This window comes from Numida meleagris, chromosome 6 (genome assembly GCF_002078875.1).
Source record: "Numida meleagris isolate 19003 breed g44 Domestic line chromosome 6, NumMel1.0, whole genome shotgun sequence".
Lineage (NCBI taxonomy): Eukaryota > Metazoa > Chordata > Aves > Galliformes > Numididae > Numida > Numida meleagris.
The window spans coordinates 51,692,719-51,708,689 of NC_034414.1; the positions used below are offsets into that span (position 1 = coordinate 51,692,719).

The following is a 15,971-nucleotide window of genomic DNA, read 5'->3' on the forward strand; positions in this document are numbered from 1 at the left end:
AGAAAGAAAGAAAGAAAGAAAGAAAGAAAGAAAGAAAGAAAGAAAGAAAGAAAGAAAGAAAGAAAGAAAGAAAGAAAGAAAGAAAGAAAGAAAATCAAAGAGTTGGCTGCTACCGTGACTCATTTCCATGGAACACTATGGCATATTGGTTGATCACCGGGAAGGCAGATCTGAGCTGGATCAGTAGATGGGTGGGATGCAGCCAAATTCTGTTGAAGCAGGCAAAGCCAATGCAATGGGAATCAGGAAGGGCTGGAGCAGAGAGGGGGCATGGCTTGGCTCCCCAGGTGTTGTGTTGTGTCTGTCCCATTCACTGGAGCTTTTCCTTGCTGTTTTCTAGATTATCGGGGAGCACATGAAGTTATCTGAAGCCATCAGCAGAAGTCTGGAAACAAAAACGCTTGAGCTGTGCCTGGCTGAGCTGCACGAATTCATACCAAGGTCATACCCGCTCTGGGCAGTGCATTCCTTTCAAATTAGTTGTTAAAAACCAAGGGAAAAAGTTCATGCTCTGGGCTGAATGCTGTCTCGGAGCAGGCATAGGTCTGCACTTGGAAGCCCAGCAGTGAGCAAGGTGCAAATATCTTGGAAGGTATCATAAATAGACCCAGATGGGACTCTTGTAAGTCCCAAAGTTTGAGGCCAAAGCGCCAGGAAGGAGCCTGGAAAAGGATTGCAGTCCCACCTGCCCAGGACCTTTGCTGCACTGAACACAGGTCACTGGCAGCAGCAGCCACCAGCAAGCAGCATCTAGAGAATCCCAGCCCCAAAGGCTGCTTGCCCCGAATATCCCCTAAGTGTTCCTGCCACTGGCTGAGCAGGCAGCTCCTGCCAAGAGGGTTTTTGACCAAATGAAGGCATAGGTTGCCCAGACAAGCTGCGGGCTCTCTTCCTTGGAGATCATCAAAAGGTCTGGATGTGGTCCTGTGCACCCTGCTCTGGGTGGTCCTGCTTGAGCAGAGGTTGGACCAGATGAATGCAGAGGTCCCTGCCAAACTCATCCATTCTGTGATTCTGTGATTTTCCTGCATCCCATGGCTGTGGGCATTGAAACACAGCTGATGGGACCTTGGGAATATTATCCCAGGTTCAGAATGACAAGTGAGCTATGGTTGAAATAACATTTTTCTTCTTGGGTCCCCGAGTTGTGTCCCCAGACCTTGAGGTGCCCTGGAGATTTCCCCAGGGGAGAATTGGGCTGGCAGATGAACCATCCCAACCCTCAGCACCACTCTGCATGCCCCTCCATGCTGGGAGGGCTGCATTTCGGAGAGGACATAGCTGCTCACCAGAGTGGAGAAGAAAGGATGTTCAGCATGAATCAACTCTGAGTGAGACTAAAAATAATTTCACATTAACCTTTAGAGTTTCACACCTCCAGCAGGCGCTGAGTGGGTAGTTTGCTAATAGACGCTTCACCGAAGCGCATGTGGGGGAGAGCAAGCGCTGCCTGCTTAGATCGTGAACTCGGGGCATGGCAGGTGTTCAGAATATGCTAAAGGCAATGCTTTCCCTTTTAAACTCTCAAATCCCAACTTGTTTCTGATATCTTGAGTGAGCAGAGCAGTTCAAACCAGCTGTTTGGCTTTGAGTCTGCCTGGTTTTATAGAAGAAATGCAGTACTTACTGATGTAAAGTGCAAGCCAGGGCAGCAAAGGCTCCCAGATGAAAGGCTCACTGAAACTTAAGCTTTTCCTTAAACAAGCACAAAGAGTGAGTGTTGAGGCTGCTCCAAGCAGCTTGCTTTGGGCTGCCAAAGGAATGGAGCCTGGGCAAGCCCATGCAAAACCTGCCCCAGCCTGCAGCCTCCTGCACTGTGGGGACCTGGGTGTCAGAGCCCAGGAACTGGGTTCCTAGCGCTGGTATGCTGCCTTGTTCATCTTCAGCTTCTGCTGTACAGTGTGCTTAGGAGAGCACAACGGGCACCGCTCCAAAAGCCAAAGGTAGTGCTGAGCAGGCCGACAAGCTTGCTTATCCCAGCTTCTCTCAGAGCGAGGAAAAGTCAGGGATTTCACCCAGGAGTTCTCATGTGCAGAGATCCTTGGAATTTCTCCAAATCTGTGCTGCTTACACATCCAGGCAAGCATACCCCAAACCAGTAATTACCTGCTATGTATTCCCCTCTAATGCGCATGAATGTTAAGACAACTGAAAAAAAAGTCCATATAAGCAGAGGAGAAACTGGGCCAGCAACCAGTGTCTTCTGACATCCCACGCATGCAATGTGAGCAATGCTCTGCTACTTGCTCTGCTCCTATTGCCGGCAGCATCCCCTACATTTCTCTTCCAGGTTTGGGGAGGAGTTCCTGGAGTGGAACGCAGTCCATGACAGCCCCATGTTTGCACCCTACTTTGCTGCCTACATCAACAGCTTCCATGACCTCCTGTAAGTCCTCGTCCCTTCTCCATGTAGGGATGGGGAGGGGTGGTGAGGGATGGAGAGGAAGGACCAAGCGATGCCAGGATGGGGTCAGCCAAAAAGGATGCCCAAGGGGTACCACAGGAGGCTGGAGGTACAGCAGGGATGCACTGGATTTGGGGTGGCTGTGCTGGGGTGCCCTAGGCTAATGCCCTTCTACAGCCTGGGCATTGGAGCTGGGAGCTCTGCCTCTCACCCACTGACCGCCTCACGGGGGGGATGTTCACTAAGAGATGTGGACACAAAGTCAGCTCACTTGGGCAGAAGGGTGAAGAGAGAAGCAGGGATGAATCTGGTGCTTGCCTGTTAGAATCATTTTCAGTCTGCCTTTCTATCCTAGAGGAATACTGCTTTTTTATATGTATATATTTTTATATTTTTTTTTACTCTTGAGATTAGTAACACAAACCCAGCCTGATTGCTAACTTCGGCGCTAGGCTGGAGGAAATCCTGTGAAAGCACAACCTGCAAACAAACTGACACTACCGCCGGGCGGGCTCTAGGTGGCACGGCGTCCCCAGCGATGCTCTCCGCTGCCTCTCCCCGTTCCCTCCAGTTCCCCCGCCTGCCAGGGAGAGAAGAAGCCAGCGAGGAGCACGGGTCTGGCAGGTGCTGGCAGATGCTGGCTGCATGTGCCCCAACATCAGAACCTGAGGTCCCAAACAGCCCATCTGCTGGTTCCCCAGAGATGGGGCTCCTACTCCCCCCATTTTGGTTGTTTTTCTGTGAAATCCCTGTCTGGGCAGTCTCAGACATAGAAGCAACATGGTGTGCTCTGAGACCCAGCAGTGGACATGGCACATCCAGGGTGTGCACAGAATCACAAATATTTTGGTGGTGCTACCTTGGTTCCTATGGCCCAGAAGGCCAGGTATCTCCTGGGTTGCACCAAGAGAAGCATGACTAGCAGGTTGATGGAGGTGATTCTGCCCCTCTGCTCTGCTCTCATGAGACCCCACCTGAAGTACTGCTTCCAGTTCCAGGGCCCTAACACAGGACATGGAGCTGTTGGAGAGGATCCAGAGGAGGGCCACAAAGATGATCAGAGGGCTGGAGCACCTCCCCTATGGGAACTAGATGATCTTAGAGGTCCTTTCCAACCCAAGACATTCTATGATTCTATGATCCCATGACTCTATGAAGCGTATTACACCAAGGCAATGACATAGAGAGAACAAAGGCAGGAGTTTACAATGCCCCCAAAGCCTACGCATGTTTCATTAACCTCTCAGAACTCGTATCTTCTTTCTCATGAGACATCACATAGCCTTTCAGAACTACACACTTTCCCTCAAAACCTCCAGATATTTCCACTTCTGTAGTTTACTGTCCCGGTTCTCTGCGTGGAGGGAGCCAGCGTGGCCCCAGTAGTAAGGCTGACGGCTTTTCCCACTATAACCCCTCAGTACTCTCTCAAGTATCTGGAGATCATTTCACATAAGAGTAGCTCAACTGAAAACGTAACAGGCTTGAGTAATTGTTCTGCATGTTTGAACTGTTCTATCTGATGAGGAAATAGGTGTTTTTTTAAGTACAGTTACTCATTTGTGATTAAATAGGATTGTGAAAAACAATTCTGTATTTTGACCCCTTAAGAGTTTCCAAAAGGAAGTACTGGAGTCATAGAAGTTGAAAAAATGCCCAAGATACTGATCTGGCTGAAATGTTTAGAGCAGTGTAGTAGCTTATACCTAAACACTAACCCCCTGGTGTTCCTCTCTCTTTAGGTCAGGCTTAAAAACAGTGTTTAAAGTCAACACTGAGGAACTGCAAAAGATTTTGGCAGCTTTGACAAAGAACTTCAGAAATGTGTTTTTAAATAAATTAAGAACAAAAACACAGGTAAGTCTCAGACACATAATTCCCTAAACATAAGTGGTGTGGGCAGGACCAGTGCAGAAGCTGAGGGCCATTGTCATTTTCTTGACACACCAGCTAGACCTAATTGTGCTGCAAATGACACTGCGGTCTCTCCAAAACGTATCACACCCAATGTACAAATCTTCCATTACCCAAAGGGAAACTTCCAGTGTCCAGGGAGTTTTTCACTATGACAACGGTACAGCAACTGAAAGAAAAGGGTATTCAGTGGTTTCCAGCTTCTTGGTCAAAGCAGTGGGGAGAACTTTACCCATAGTGAAGTACCAGGAATTCAGCATGGCAACACTGACAGGACATGTTTTTTTCCTAACAAAAAGTCTGAATTTATCAGAACTTCATTTTACTCTCATTTATTCAGAGATCTACTATCGTGGTTTGTTGTCAATCAATCTCTGCCTAAAAGATACGTCGTGGCCTCTTCAGACAGAACAGGATAGTTCCTTGTTAAAGTGATTTTTCCAGTCTCTTCCCACAGTGAAGAGAGATTGATTCTTTCACCATGAGGATGATAGAGCTCTGGTGTCTGATGTCTGGGCACACTCTTGTTAAGAGGCCTAAAAGGCAAGGTGCTGTGATGTAGATTGTGCTTCCTAGGTGCTGTAAATGGGCTTTATTCTCTCAGCTGGTTGGGAACCACTGACTCTGCCTGGAATAATGGGAGAGATGGGGAAAATTATGCCCTTTGTGCCGTTACTTTTCACTCATTCTAAATCACTTTCTAAATTACCAAGCATAACTTTGAGAAACCGAGGCAGACACGCAACAAGAAGCCTCTGACCAAAGCCAAGCCTGCTTGACCAAGGGGACTTTCCAGTGACTACAGCATTTGTTTCGGAGCCTTAGGGGCAGGCAAGGAAGGAGCCAAGCCAAGGCATTGAGCAAGAGAGCTGAAATGCCGTGAGAACTGAGAGCTGCTGAGGCACAGCATTTCTAAACAGTCCTTCAGCAGGCTGGGAGCACAGCAGGGGGGAAATAATTGGGAAGGAGATGGCCAGCAGCACAAACAAGAGACTGAAGACAGAGATCCTGAGAGTTAAGTGGAGAAAAGGACAATGGGGATGTGCTAGAGAAAGGATTTTTTAAACTTGTCCCGCAGGGGAATCTCTTTTGGGTCCCACCAGAATCCTCTAGCAGATTCAGTGTGGAGCCAAGTTAATTCCAGGGCAAGGGAAAGAGCCTTCTGGGCACGTTTAGTCAGAGCACCTTGTACACAGGGCAGGTGATACCCGTGGCATCATTGACCACGAAGCATTAAGTGCAGGATGCTCCCAGCCACCATCCCCTCATTGGCACATCAGAGGAGTGAGCAGAAGGAAAATCTCTTGCAGAGATACAAGGAGTGCAGACAGACCCTACAATCCATTGAGCAAAGGCCTGCTGGCATTCCTTGTGGAGGCATATCTGTGGCTCACTCCCCATGAAAAGCCAGGCAGATTGTTAAGTTACATGGGAACGTTAATGAGCAAGGAGATGGCTGGCATCAAGAAACCATTTGGGCTTTTGCTTGAAGCAATCCTTGAGCCTGAAATAAGAGCATAGGATGAGCATCCAGATTATATCCCAAAGCATCTACCACTTGCTCATGTCTAGTTAGAGAACCAACTAGTATGAATATTCTCAATGATACTAGTGAGTTGGTCTTTTTCAGCCACTTCTAAAGAAAATCCTAACCAAGGACTGGATTTTGGCAAGAGAGAAGCCAAACTCGCTGGCAGCAGCAGTCTCACAGTTCTCAGAGCACCTGCAGCACACAAGGCAGCCCCTGGGACAGGTATGTGGCTGCTCCCCTGCCAGGCACAGTGATACTGTGGGGCACTGCTTTCTCTTGCAGGTTGTGGCCCAACCTGCAGCCTTCTTTTCAGCAGCAGGGGCTGTTCAGAGCCATGGACACTGCTGGAATGGGGGTGTTCAGCTGTCATCCAACATCCACATGAGAATATGCAGTATCTTTCCTTTCTGTGCGTTAAATATGGGAACTGATTTCTTTAAAGAGGAATTAAATGCATGGTGAGCTTCAGTGCTGAACACTGTAACTGCATGAATCGCAAACTTATATGCCTTTATATCCTCCTTTCACATCTATGCAGTTGTGAATTAAATGGATACATAACAACAGCTTTGTATTTAAAGTCTGCAAGCACCATCGAAACCTACTGCTAAAACAATCTTAGATATCTCCTGTTAATATGGAGAAGCCAAATTGCCAACATATAATCATGGCTATTTCAGTGTAAAGAGTATTTCTGTGGCGTTCACATGGGCACTGCCTCAGCTCTGTGCCAGGCCGTGGGGCTGCAAGCATTTCCTGTACACCCTTGGCTGCAGTAAAGGACCTGAGGATTCCGCTACCTTCTCTCACTCATTGCCATGACCTTTCAAAGGAACCATGGAAAAAACATTATATTTGTGTTTTTTTTTTAAACAGGAACTTCTATGCCATGTTCATAAGTATGTGGTAAGGGAGTATATTGCGCAGATCATCAAACCCAAGAAGAAAATGAATGGAGAGAAACGGCGGCAAGTGAGCCAAAGGATAAACGAGGAAGCCAAAATCCTTAATAATGCTCTCATCGACCATGTATGTCAGCTCCCTCCTGGCATCCCCTGGCTGCCCCATTCCCATAGGTGCAATGTTCTTACTTGGCCCCTGGGAACCAATATGGCAGGCTCTCAGGGAAGGCAAGGCCCAAGAAATGTTAAAGTGCTTTAAGCAGAACAAACAAGGTGTTCACTGCAGGTTAACAGTGTGGGTTTCTATCCCAGAGGTTACTCTGAGTGTAGCTCACAGATCTCTAAACTTCTCACGGAGTGGTTCTCATGCTGTGGGACCATAGTCATCCTGTGACACATTGTTCACGTTCTGTTGGGCCATTTATTTCTGAATAATTATTTCTTATTTCTGAAGGATCCCTGCCTTGGGTACAGCTCATTGAAGTGATACAAGTGAGAGTCCATCCCAGCACAGCCTGCATAGAGAATGTGATAGGCAAAAAGAATTAATAGGATAGGACAGAATGGAATGGAATGGAATGGAATGGAATGGAATGGAATGGAATGGAATGGAATGGAATGGAATGGAATGGAATGGAATGGAATGGAATAGTTTATGCATTTTGTGGCTAGATGACATTGGGCTGGGATTTTCAGGGAAGCCAAAGTTCAGCTCATTGGGTTTTGCAGGTCAGGTGTAGGGGGCTGCTAAATCCCGCCGGGGTTGTTGCCTGGCCAGGCAGGTTCCTCTCAGTGGTGACAAAGGCATTCCCACAAATGTCCTGCTGCAACTTCTTGCTCACAGGGCTCTGACTCCAGCTGGCTCCTTCCTGCTGTAATTCACATCGCCAATATCATTGGGGAGAAGAGAAAAGACAGGATCAAGGAGTACATCAAGGAACTGACTCAGGATTACCCGGACATCAGGTAGGAGAAATGGCAGAAGCTGGAGTAATGCACAAAAGCAGAGAGCTGGGCTCCATCCCAATAGCACCTTCTCACCCCATACTTCAGCCAAGCTCTTCAGCATCTTCCTCCTGCTGGTAGAACATCTTAGAGGTCAAGCTGCCAGCAATCAGGGGGAATCCCATGTTGGGATGGTGGCTGTATCCTTTCCTTTTTTCCCTGTCTGATGAATCTCATGTACACACAAATAACCTCAACGCCTTTTCATTTTATCACTCCAAATCAATTCTGTTGCACTTTAAAGCTCCAGGTTGCTTTTAGCAGCATTTGCACAGCTTGCCAATTTGCTGGCTCCAGCTCTGGAGCAAATGGTTTGTCTCCTGTTCCCAGGACCAGGCGTCCAATCGCCATAGACATTGACACAATTCATCTGGAGTTTCTGAAAGGGGCTCAACACAACCACTAAGTCTTGGAACAGATTGAAAATTCTTTCTTTTGTGCTTTCCATTTGCTGCTCCAAAGAAGCATCTGCAAAATTTAATACTACTGGAAAAGTAAACAAATTAACTAACTAGCTCTGTCCATGGATGGGCAACTGCATATCAGAATCTATCCATCTCCTCTTCTACAGTTTCCAGCAACAGTTGAGAAGAATCATTAGTATACAGCTTGCAGGAAAATCCATTTCAACAGTCAGTTCTGAAAAAAGACCCAAAGTGCTTGTACTGGGTAACGCAGTTTCTGCTGAATAGTATTTATGCAATCAATTTAAATCATAAGTTTAACAAATTGCTCAAAACACTGAAGTGGATCCTCAAATATTCAGGAAAAAAAATGATGTACCTTGTGCTTACCTGAGTTGGAAAATTCAGGACATGGATTTGAAAAAGGACACCTGTTCCAAAGTAATTTCCTCGGTGAACACATCTATTCCACAATGAAATGCCTTAATGCCAGTATGCTGAAAAGGAGGCAGGGCCCATTCTGGGAAGGATTTGAATCTAAATGAGGGCTGATCAGAATTAGCTATTTGAAAACAGTTTTCCATGCAGAAAAAACATTTACAAGGCTGAGACTTGTGGTACTTTTTCATCATTAGCCTTAGACTCAAGCCAGGTTTTAAGGCTTGTCTTCTTGATTGATCTATTTCCTGGCTTTCCATTATTGAGTAATATTTTTAACAATTAACTCTGGAAAACTAGGCGGAACCAGCTAGTCCTGCATGGCTTCCTGTTCATGCCTTTGTTAATTCTTCCCCTGAGCTCTCAGAGAGGTATATACTGAGATTACTAGAACAGGGTATGTTTCCAAGTTCACTTTCCTAGCTGTAATCTAATTAATGCCTGTCAGCTTCCTAAATATTAGCACTTCGATTACTTAACTCAAAATAATCATTAAATAAAAGGTCTGCAGCCTCTTGGGAAAACTTGCAAAAGACATTATGTGTGGGAGGAGACAGAAGGAATTCCCTGAAGCCCCTAAGCCAATGCTTGCTGGTACCTCTGGAGGGTGCAGACCCCATCCTGGTGGTCCTGCTCACACCATACTCAGTTCTCCAGCACAGCAAGGGCACACCTACCTGGCACCTTGCCATGACATGACGGTCCCTGACCTCTGGGCTAGCTTTGGTATTGCTTGCTTTCTGCAGGAAGGAGCATATCATGGCCATCCTCACAGTCCGGGGCCTGGGGTTCGCCAGCAGAAGGACGATTTTTCAGCAAGGCTTTCATCATGCACTGGAGAGCCCTGACAGCGAGGATGGCAACACGCTTTTTGCTGAAATCGATGTGCCTGCAATCACCAGCTGTTTCTAAAACACAACCAGCAGAGAAGCCAGCATCCTCCCTCCTCCTACGCTGCCTCTACAGCATAATCAAAAAGCTGCTACCTCTCCTCACTCCTCTGCAAACACATTTAACTGCTGTGGGAAAAGGGGCCTGGGGGTGCAGAAACTGAAGGCAAAGGACATACCAGGCACCTGACCTCCTGCAAGAGCCCCTGGGCAGCAGCACCCACCCAATGCTCAACATACAGATTTTACTGCTGAGAGACTTGATTGATCCAAGGCTGAGTCTCTTTTCAGTAAAGAAAACCAAAAGGAGTTTATGTGGGGCTATATTAAGGCTTGGAGTGTGTGGTGTATAATTACACAGCAGAAGAGCAACAGCCTCCTCCACAATTAGTGTCCCTGAGCAACCCCAGAGCGGAGCTTGGGCAGTAATGTGGCAGTGCCCAAACTTTATTTCCTCCCTAGTAAACCAGCTGAGTGAGCTGACATGATACAAGGTCAGTGACATTGTGCTCTGATGCCACACACCACCACCTGACTGAGGGAGGCAGCCTGGGAGGGTAACCAAATCCTCTGCTTCAGACACGCAGTGCACTGACTACTGCCCTCCAGGATGGGGCCCACAGCCTTTGTCCCTCTGGTGTTTCAGCAGATTTTCCTCATTCATAGGCTTGCCCTGCAAAACTCGCATTGGACCCAAAGCCTGTTCATTCCTTTACAACCCCCAAGTTGGATGTCCCATATGAAGAGAGTCTGCAAGTCCTCCTGGCCCGGGGGAGAAGGGCCACCCTGCCCTTAGTCCATTGTTTTGCGAGTTCATATGTATTTTAACCTGGTACAGTCTGATTGCTATATGAAACTTCATGTGAGGTAGACAGGAATGGGATGGGATCCTCCCCTGGCATGAACCAGCATCACCCCACTGACTGCTTCATCTCTGTGTAGGACCTGAAGCGTTACATGCAGCACCTGCAGGGCAGGCTGAAAGAAACATTCAGTAGCCTAAACTGTACTAATCTGATTTTACTTAATCCAATTTATCCTGTAGGTTGTCTCCTGCAGGAATTAATCCAAGACTGTGCAGAGACATGTTTGCAATCTACCAGTTAATGTGATAAATGTGGACAAGGCATAGCCCTGAACACCAGTTTGTCTGCAGCTTAGATCATCAGTGCTGAGCCTCATCTTTTTCCTTTGCTCCTGTTTTCACCTGAATAAACTTCAGCCCATGTGAGTAGCTGGTGGTAAACCAAGTGCTCGGATGGATAGGAGATTCAGTGTACCTTTAATCTGTAATCATCACATGAAAAAAAATTCTAAGGCAGACTTGCTAACTCGGGGGTGTCTGGGCAGAAGGATGCTCAGCCTGGGCTATGCTGTCTGTAATAAGCTGCTGCTATCCAGCTCTGTTCTGTGAACTGCCCTGTTTTCATTAGGACCATATTTTGCATTCCAATAAAAAAGAGGAAAGGTCTCCTAGGGCTTTTATTGTGAAACACGTTGCTCTTGTAGGAAAGCACCAAGGAGCTCAATTTAACCCTGTTAATGTCCTCTGCCTGTTGCACCCTGTGCTTTCCATCATAAGTCTTCTTCCTACCACAGAGCACAGCTGTATTCTCAGCAATGGCAGACACAGCTCACTCCCACCCGGGATGTGCCCAAGGTGCATAAGGCTTCCTTAAAAGTATCAAAGTAGACAGAATAGGCAAGCTCTGGCCAAATTTGGCTTTTTGGGACCAAACAGTGCTTTCTGGGGGGAGTTCTGGCATACTTCGCAGTGCTTGCGTGGGTGGTGACAGATATTTTTGTTTTAGAGCTCTTTTCTGTTTTGCAATTCTGTTTGTTTCTGGTTTGAGGTAAAAAGTAATGCTTTCAGTCTTCTGTGTTCCAGACACCAGAACTGGCAGCCAGGGTGACCCATGGGCTGTGGTTTGTCATCTGAGAAAGGCTTTGGTATGCTCAAGTTTTCCCCATCCCTGGACAAGCCCCCAGACTCAACCAGCCGCAGCCAGGCTGGGAAAAGCCAGCTCCCAGCAAGTAAGGAGGAGATAAAGCAAGACAATACAGTGAAAGCACAGGAGGCTGCCCCAAGCTGAGGGTCTGAACCAATTCCCTGACATATTCCAGATGCCCCTTAGTGCAGCAGCGCTCCAATATTGAGCTCCCTGCAGGGTGGTGCTTTTCAGCGGAGCTCTCCGTTGGGTTAATGTAATAAGGATATGCATTGAGAGGAGAATTGCAGTATCACATCCACACTATGCGCTGGGAAATGTGACCCAACACCACCCAGCAAACGTGAATGGGAAGAAAACATTATTATCTCAGGGGCGAGTGAAAAGTAAAGCTGTATTTGTTCGTGGCTCAACAACATTAGCAATGGTAGCACAGTTCTCCAAAGTGCCCAGTAAATATTTATCTTGTGTATTTTGCAAATTTCTCCAGGAAATCTTGTCACAGCGGGATTCACAGCCGCAAAGCCAGCCACTTGTGCTCCCTGTGTGCTGGTGTGGTCACATAACACTCACGAGCAGGTACAGCTGTGCTCTGCTTGGTGCTGCTTTGAGCTTTTATCACTTTCAGACATTTTTACGTAATGCTGCTAACTATGACATGAAAAAAAAAAACAACACAGCATATCTAGACTATTTCCTTTAGCAATTATAAGACAGTATTAGGAAAACATCAATGCTGACGTAAAAACCAACTTGTGGCAAAACTGGATTAAGTTTTAAGGAAGAATGATGAGAAGTTGTAAAGAACTGCCTCTAGTCCTATGACCACAAAAATGGTCATAGGACCTTATTTGCCTGAGGACACCAAACAAAAGTGAATTTTGACTCCTTACATTAACCTCTGTCAGTCAGAGCAATTACCCCCTGACATGCTTGCAGTGTAGGACTGGATGTTTGTAACTGTAAACTCATGTAAAGCCATTCATAGAGTCATGAAGATTGGAAAAGAGCTCTAAGATCATCCAGTCCAACCATCAACCCATCCCACCATGCCCACTGACCATGTCCCTCAGTGCCACATCTCCATGGTTCTTGAACATCTCCAGGGATGGTGACTCCATCACCTCCCTGGGCAGCCTGTGCTAATGCCTGACCACTCTCTCTGAGAATAAATTTTGCCTAATATCCAACCTGAATCTCCCCTGGCTCAAATCAAGGCCATTACCTCTCATCCTATCGCAAGAGATGCATGGTCCAGCTCTGAGATGGGGACAGATGTGCCCAGTCCCTTTTAGCAGCTCTGCATCACCTTGTGGACAAAGGGGAGAGAGCACTTCACTGATGCACGCCACCTGGCTGCTCACACATGGTGACACCAATCCCATGGCTCCCCAGTGATGCAAGGGATCATGGGGCTCTAAGCAGCCCTGGCGCTGCCTTACTTTCAGATGTCCACCTATAGTGAAGAGCAAGATGGGGGATTTTCTCTTGCATGCATGTATTCAGCAGCTGCCTTCTGATAATGTTCATTATGGGTAATCCCACAGCTGAAATTAAGGAAATCAAAGTAGTCATAATGGTCTGGCGTTATGAGCAAGGGACAAAATGCTGGGAATCAATTCTGGAGTAAGAAAGCTCATGACTTGTACAATACTTTTTCCGAAAGCTGGGAAAAACACTTCCTTCACTTTGAAGGAGCTGTGCCATGAGCAGAATCTGACTGAGTAGATAAGAGGCAATAATGGAATTAATCATCATTAGGAGAGAAGAAAGGCTAAAAAAAGCCAGTGGTTTATGTCTCCAAAATCATGTCACTTGCACACATGGACCATTATCTTCCCAGATTACAATGCGTGAGTGCCTTACACACATTTTCAGCTGGGCAGCCCTTCAAGCTGATGGACCAAGAGCCCTCCAAAGCCCTCAATGCCTCCTTCCATAGGTGATCTCAAGGCTGAAGCCACGCAGTGCTCCCTCTTGCTAAGCAGCCATCAGTCACTCTCCGAAACAAAGATCATCCCTGGGATGACGTCTGCTATCTTCAGTGGGACGCACGGAGATAAAGGACAACCTACTGCTCTGGTCTTACTTCCCCTCCTGCTCCAACACTGCCCCTGGGTCCTCCAACTGAATGTGAACCTTTGTGGCATTACATGAAAAATCACCCCTGCTGGTCTGTTTTATCTGGGGAAAAAAAATCTCCTATACTTTAACCAAATTACTTCTGCTCATTTATTCAATACCATGGCAAGATTCACCTTTCAGCAGCCCATGCCGTTCCACTGTGATGTTTCAGGGGCAGGATGCCACTGCTTGCCTTCCTGTTGAATGGGAACACACCATGCCCTCAGCTCTTGGCCCTGTTCCTTTGTCCTGTGTTTCTATTTCCATCTAAATACCTTTTACAAGTGATTAAATACAGAAACAGCTCAAGATTTTGTGTCTCTTGAGCAGATTAATGAAAAAAAGGCTTGTTTTGTTCACTCCAAGGCCAGAATACTTGAATGAGTGCCTAGATTTTCTCCATTAGACTTCTAGAGCAGGAAAAAAAATCTCAGTTTAACAAAACTGCCTGCAGACAGGCAGCAACAGTCACAGAAATATCCTTAAACTTCCCAGAGTTATTCACAGCCCAATACAAACAACTCTAGAATCAGCTAACCTTGGGCTGCAGTATATGCATTCAGCTTCCATTGTTTTAATCACGACATGAGAAAGGAACGGTCTTGATGCTGTTACAGCTTTGTTCCTGGGGAAATGCTTGCCTGGGGTGTAATGAGCAGAATCCTCTGGGGAATGTTCATTTCCATTGTACAAAAAAAAACCCATAATAATAATAAAAAGTTTCTTTAATGCTGTATGTAACAGCCCTTTCAGCCTCTCATAATTGAAGCTGCTTCTTCCTAGCACAGGCAGACAGAAGCCTGAAGGAGTGAAAAGTGTGCACACATGGGTTACACTTCAATACTGCACCCAAAATATTGCCTTTTCACAGGCACTGGAGTATGATTTTCCCTATCCATCACTATCCTCCATGCTTTACTGCACTAAGGAGTGTTACAAATACTATGATAACCACAGATGATGCCAAGGTCGTTAGGAAGGCTCCATATCTGTGCCACTGGGACAACTCCCATGAGAGCAAATATGCTGAAAGCACCCTGCCCACCCTGCGGTGCAGGCTCTGCCAGACAGACGGGAGCAAAGAAAAACATTGCCATCCTGAAGAGCTAGCAGGGTTCTTCAGATGTTTACTGAGGGAACAGGAATATTTTTTTGAAAGATCAGTGGGAATTTCAGTCCTCAGGAGATGCTCAGATCTCACTCAGGAGTATGCCTGTATTTATGAAGAAATAAAGAACCTTTCTACCGGTAAATTTGATAGCAAGACCTGTTGATTTCAACAGTGCAGGACGAATTCCTTACTGACTCAGAGGCCTTGAAACACAGGCTGATCACAGATACTTGGATTTCCCCTGGAAACTTCTATCTGTGCCCCTTGCCAAGCCTGAATTGGCTTGGACATATGAGGAGATCCCAGCAGGAGAGCAACTGGGAGCAGAAATAAGCAAGCCCTGGGGACACAACAGGAACACAGAACAGAAGAACCCCTTGGTGCCTTGCTTTCAAGACCTCAGAAAGAGGTACTACTTTTGCAGTTTCCCACTTACTTTCCCTGCATACTTCCCCCTTTGCAGTGATGGGGACTTTTCTGCAAAAGAAGCACTAGCAGCAAGTCTAGAGGGTCTGGGAGAGAAGGGGAAGGCATATGAGGAGCAGCTGAGGTCCCTGGGTTCATTCAGCCCAGAGCAGCACAGGCTGAGGAGAGGCCTCATGGCAGCTGCAGCTCCTCACAGGGAGCGGAGGGCAGCACTGAGCTCTGCTCTTTGACAGCGACAGGGCCCGAGGGAATGGCATGGAGCTGTGTCAGGGGAGGGGCAGCTGGGGGTTATGGAAAGGGTCTGCACCAGAGGGCGGTGGGCACGGCCCCGAGCTGAACTTGAAGTCCAGTTCAAGGAGCACTGGGACAACACTCTCAGACATAGGGTTGGACTCAGTGATCCTTATGGGTCTGTTGCGTACCTCCATGCATCCCCGCCCGGCACGCAACACCTCAAAGGTGCCCTCCGTCTGCATAACCCCCCCCTATGCAGGGACAGAGGAGACGGACGCATGGCATCTAGCTCCGAATGCCAATTTAATGCTGCGCAACAAAGCTACTTATACCCATACACGCGACCACCCGCCCCGGATACCCATGACCTCCTGCTCGACCCCAGGTGCTCACAGGCACCACCCACCCCACTTAATCCCACATGGGTCCCCTTGCGGGACACTGCAGTGACAAAGCACCCTGGCCAGTCCCACCAAAGCGCTGACATCACGACGAAGGCCAGGCAGGATCTGCTGCTGCACAATGACCTTTGGGATCAGTGTTTCATTCCCTGATCTAAAATTAGGCACAGCCCACATCCTTTGCAGGGGAGTGAGAGGCTGAGTGACAGTGATCGCAGCCATGCCCCAGACTGGCTTT

At 47.3% G+C, this 15,971-nt stretch overlaps 1 protein-coding gene across 1 annotated transcript in view; it reads left to right on the forward strand.

Annotated features, from left to right (window-relative positions):
- The window catches only part of EXOC3L4 (exocyst complex component 3 like 4), a 23,631-nt gene extending 11,696 nt beyond the window's left edge, over window positions 1-11,935 (forward strand). Inside the window, exons 6-12 of the mRNA XM_021403114.1 lie at window positions 341-441; window positions 2,291-2,386; window positions 4,147-4,261; window positions 5,949-6,071; window positions 6,726-6,878; window positions 7,596-7,717; window positions 9,345-11,935. Of these exons, the coding sequence (XP_021258789.1) occupies window positions 341-441; window positions 2,291-2,386; window positions 4,147-4,261; window positions 5,949-6,071; window positions 6,726-6,878; window positions 7,596-7,717; window positions 9,345-9,510 (876 nt within the window). The 3' untranslated portion in view covers window positions 9,511-11,935. The remainder of the gene's footprint in view (window positions 1-340; window positions 442-2,290; window positions 2,387-4,146; window positions 4,262-5,948; window positions 6,072-6,725; window positions 6,879-7,595; window positions 7,718-9,344) is intronic.